At 32.4% G+C, this 4135-nt stretch overlaps 1 protein-coding gene across 1 annotated transcript; it reads left to right on the top strand.

Moving 5' to 3' along the window:
• The first annotated feature begins 3245 nt into the window (after positions 1 to 3245).
• On the top strand, positions 3246 to 3880 carry LOC109160176 (calcium-binding protein CAST-like). The gene has a single exon (XM_019308389.1). The coding sequence runs from the start codon at positions 3281 to 3283 to the stop codon at positions 3821 to 3823; it is 543 nt and encodes a 180-aa protein (XP_019163934.1). The 5' UTR covers positions 3246 to 3280; the 3' UTR covers positions 3824 to 3880.
• The last annotated feature ends 255 nt before the right edge of the window (positions 3881 to 4135 follow it).

Below are 4135 nucleotides of genomic sequence, written 5' to 3'. Positions count from 1 at the left end.
TTGGAAGAATCACTTCATGCCGCTTGACCACAAGTCTTTGGCAAATCTATAACATTTAATTTGTCTGAACTTTAAAAAAGAAAAAATATACAAAAAGTAAGTTGATCAGTTTTACAGGCATTTAACATGAGCAAGTACTATAAGGTGAGGTCGACCATTATATCTTTTGTCAACATCCCATTTTCTATCTCCCAAACTCCATAGATAAGCTAATTAGAGTTTTTGCTATGCACATGACTTTCAGATTTTAACTCTTCTATCTTGCTTCATTGCAATCTGCACCTTGGTTTTACCTGAAATTTATTCATGCTTATTTTGTGTATTTAATTTGTGGTTCATGTCAAGAGGATGAAGAGTGGTTGTAAAAATGTCATGCAATGTCTCTCTCTCTTTTTTTTTTTTTTTTTTTTTTTTTCCATTTCTTTAAATGGTTGAAATTGATTTGAGATTAGAAATGAAAATGTTATTTGGTGGCTCTAATGGGGATAGACAGAGAACCAACTTTTAAAATTAAATTAGTATGTTTAATTGGGATATTGGAGAAAACCAATTGAAAATGTTCATAATGAGATTTTAAGTGTGTGTTTCTTACTTTTCAATAATGTTGGTTCAAATAAAAAGTTTGGAAGAACTCAATAAACTTTTTAACCTTTTTTACCAAACTAAATTTTAAGAGTTTAAATCACAATAGAAGGCTTTAACTTGCCTGGTTTGAATTGGTAGCATATTTGTTATTTGAAACAAAAATGGTAAGTGTGTTTGAGTTCAACAATAAAAATTAAGAGAACAAGGGATTGGTGGTTGAGTTAGGTTTTTACTTCTTATCATGTAAAAAAATGGTATAAATTCATCAAGCTTGAAGAAAATAGCGAAAAGAGCAGTTACAAGAATAACATTATCTTGATCGTCTAATTTGAATTATCATTTTTTTTACTCACACATTTTTTTTTCTTGCTTACAGATATTGGCTACTATATATAATTTGGTCAATCTTATACCATGAATCACTAATCTAAATGTTCATTTTAGTATTCTAAAGATTAATTTTTTAGTGTATTAGTAGTTCTTTTTTAATAAGGTTGTTCTGAGTGTACTGAATTTTCATTTTTAATGTATTAGTTGACCCTTCTTGACCAAATTTGACCAGGGAGGCGGAGGCTGAAGATCCTGATCTAGAGGAGGTGAAAAATTGTTTGAAGGGAGTCATAAATGAAACTAAGCGAGTTCGAAAAGTGTTTGAAGGTTATGTGGTAAAAGACATGGAAACCGCGGAGAAGATTATTCACACAGCCCAGATGAATTTCTTAGTCGACGGGAAATGAAAGCGATCGTGGAAAGAGTCGCGGCTGGTGCTACTGAGGCCGGTAAAAGCCCCAAATGGACCTGCCCCAATTTTAAAGATTTTTTCAAAAGATTTGTTTGAATGAAGTTTTTTTGAAATATTGTCTTGTTTTGTTTTGTTTGAAAGTTAGATTGTGTTTATGTTTCTGCTGAGTTGTTGGATTGTGGTTTTTTGAAATGTCGTTGAATTTTTGAAAAAAAAAATGTATTAGTTAAAAATAAACTTACAATATAGTAAAAATGAACATATATCAACGATCTACCACATACAATATGGATCATGATTCATGATATAATTTGTTGAATATGATCTGCACTAGTGAACTCAAAACTTATAAGATTTGAAATATTCGGTAAAATAAATATAGTATGTAATAATATGCCCAATGTGTAATGTACATAATATGAATATTATAAGAGTTAATTCCATTTTTGTTCTAGATTTATAGGTGATGTTTCACTTTTAGTCCTTTATTTTCAGAACATCTCCTTTTGGTCATAGTATTATTATTGTGGTATGACTATTTTTTACGCCTCCATCAACAAAATCATTTAAATTCCATAAAATCAAGGTCATTTAGGTATTCAATTATACATTTTAAAAAAAAATAAAAATAAAAATATAGTGGGTCAACCCACTTTGTATAAAAACGATCAAAATGTCCTTGTATGTAAGGTATTTCAGCGATTTAGTTAATGGATGACAAAAAATGATCATGCCACAATAATATTAGGATCAAATGAGATGTTATGAAAAAGAATGACTAAAAGTGGACTGACACCTATAAATTTAGGACAAAAATGAAATGAACTCAATATTATATGTTTGTGTAATATTATTATTAAATTATTATATATTTTAAAACTATTTGCACCCCTATAGCATGTAGTAAACAAGATTTATCTAAAATTTGTGTGACTACAGATATTCTACATAATAAATATATGATGATCATAATGTGTATGTAATATTTTTTATTAAATTATTATATATTTTCGGTAGCCTTTATCCTTGGAAGGGATGGAAATGATATATTAATATCAAAATTATTATGAGTTGAAGTTTTATGGGTTTGTGCTTTGATCAAATATGAATTCTGCATGTTTTCTTGAAAGACTCATAGGTGCAAATGTATGCTGAGGATCGGATAATTTTGATTCCAAAAACAAATTAAACCACTAAATTTTCTCCAAATATATCTTCAGAAAAGGAGGAGAGCATTGAAGGGTGCTTTAGAGAACTCAGAAACAAAGGAGGATAACTGATTTGTGAATGTCTTTACAAACTTTTTTTTTTTTTTTTTTTTTTTTTTTTTGCTATTGGGTGTTACTTATAATTTTTCTTTGAATATGGTCAATCTTATATCGGGGACAGGTTCACTTTGTAAGGATGATCGTTAATCTGACCTAAATGTTCATTTTAGTATATTAAAAGTTCATTTTTATAACATCATTATTAGTACTTATGATTAGAGATAATTTATAAAATAAATACACTATGTACTCCGTATGTAATAAATGTTTAATTTGTAATGCATATAATATGAATACTATAATGTTTTTGTAATATTTTTTTTATATATTTTAGAACTACTTGCATTCCCTATACCATGTAGCAAACAAGATTTAATTTACTAACAAAAAAATTTAAAACCATATAAGCTTTAATTGAGATATTGGAGAAAAACCAATTTAAAACAAAAATAGTAGAAAATATTAGTTATATTATTATGGATGGTAATTATCAAATATTTGGTGGTGTAAGATCACAAGCAGTGAAACACAGCGTTATATGCGCGGGATCTCTACTTCTACTTCTACTTCTTTTTTCCTCTGATATAAACTCATTTTAATCTCCTCATTACTTTCTCAGTTTCTCATATTCTCTTTTCATTGATCAAAAATGGAAACCGACGGCGAAGTTCAGGGCCAAAAAACCATGAGCACTTCCACCTCCTTCCGGCTGCGGAGTCCCAGCCTGAACTCCGTCCGCCTCCGCCGCATTTTCGACATGTTCGACCGCAACAACGACGGGATGATCACGGTGGACGAGCTGAACCAGCCGCTGAACCTCCTCGGCCTGGAGACCGATCTCTCCGAGCTCGACTCCATGATCCGGTCGTATATCAAGGCCGGCAATGTGGGCCTCACGTTCGAGGACTTCGAGGCCCTCCACCGCTCCCTCGACAACGTGTTCTTCGGCGCCGACGAGGGGGGAGACGGCGAGGCGGTGATCTCCAAGGCGCAGGAGGAGGCGGATATGAAGGAGGCTTTTAGGGTGTTTGATGAGGATGGCAATGGATTTATATCGGCGAGGGAGCTGCAGGCCGTGCTTACCAAGCTGGGATTGCTGGAGTCCACCGGCGGCAATGAGATCGATAGAGTGGAGCAGATGATAGCGTCGTATGATCAGAATCGCGATGGGCTTGTGGATTTCAATGAGTTTAAGGATATGATGCGCTGTGTCATACAAAAGAATTGACCAAACTCAATCAGGGAAAAGAACATCTGTCATATCATTGATTATACATAGGATTAAATACACGTACTACTATATATATTGTTTTTGAATTAATTTTTTTGTAAAAATTTTGGATTTGTGTATTTGAATTATTTAATTTTTTATACTCAGGGTGTAATACCGGAAATTAATATCAAAATTATTACGTGTTTTAATTTGATCAAATATGAATTCTGCATGGTTTCTTTTGGGATGAGGGAAACCTACCGGCTACTGCCACAATTCGAAGGTAGGCATGGAGTCAATTCAGCTTTTTTGATCCTAGTAAATCCT

The sequence above is a fragment of the Ipomoea nil genome, unplaced genomic scaffold, assembly GCF_001879475.1.
Source record: "Ipomoea nil cultivar Tokyo-kokei standard unplaced genomic scaffold, Asagao_1.1 scaffold2845, whole genome shotgun sequence".
NCBI lineage: Eukaryota > Viridiplantae > Streptophyta > Magnoliopsida > Solanales > Convolvulaceae > Ipomoea > Ipomoea nil.
This window is presented reverse-complemented; position numbering and strand designations above follow the sequence as displayed.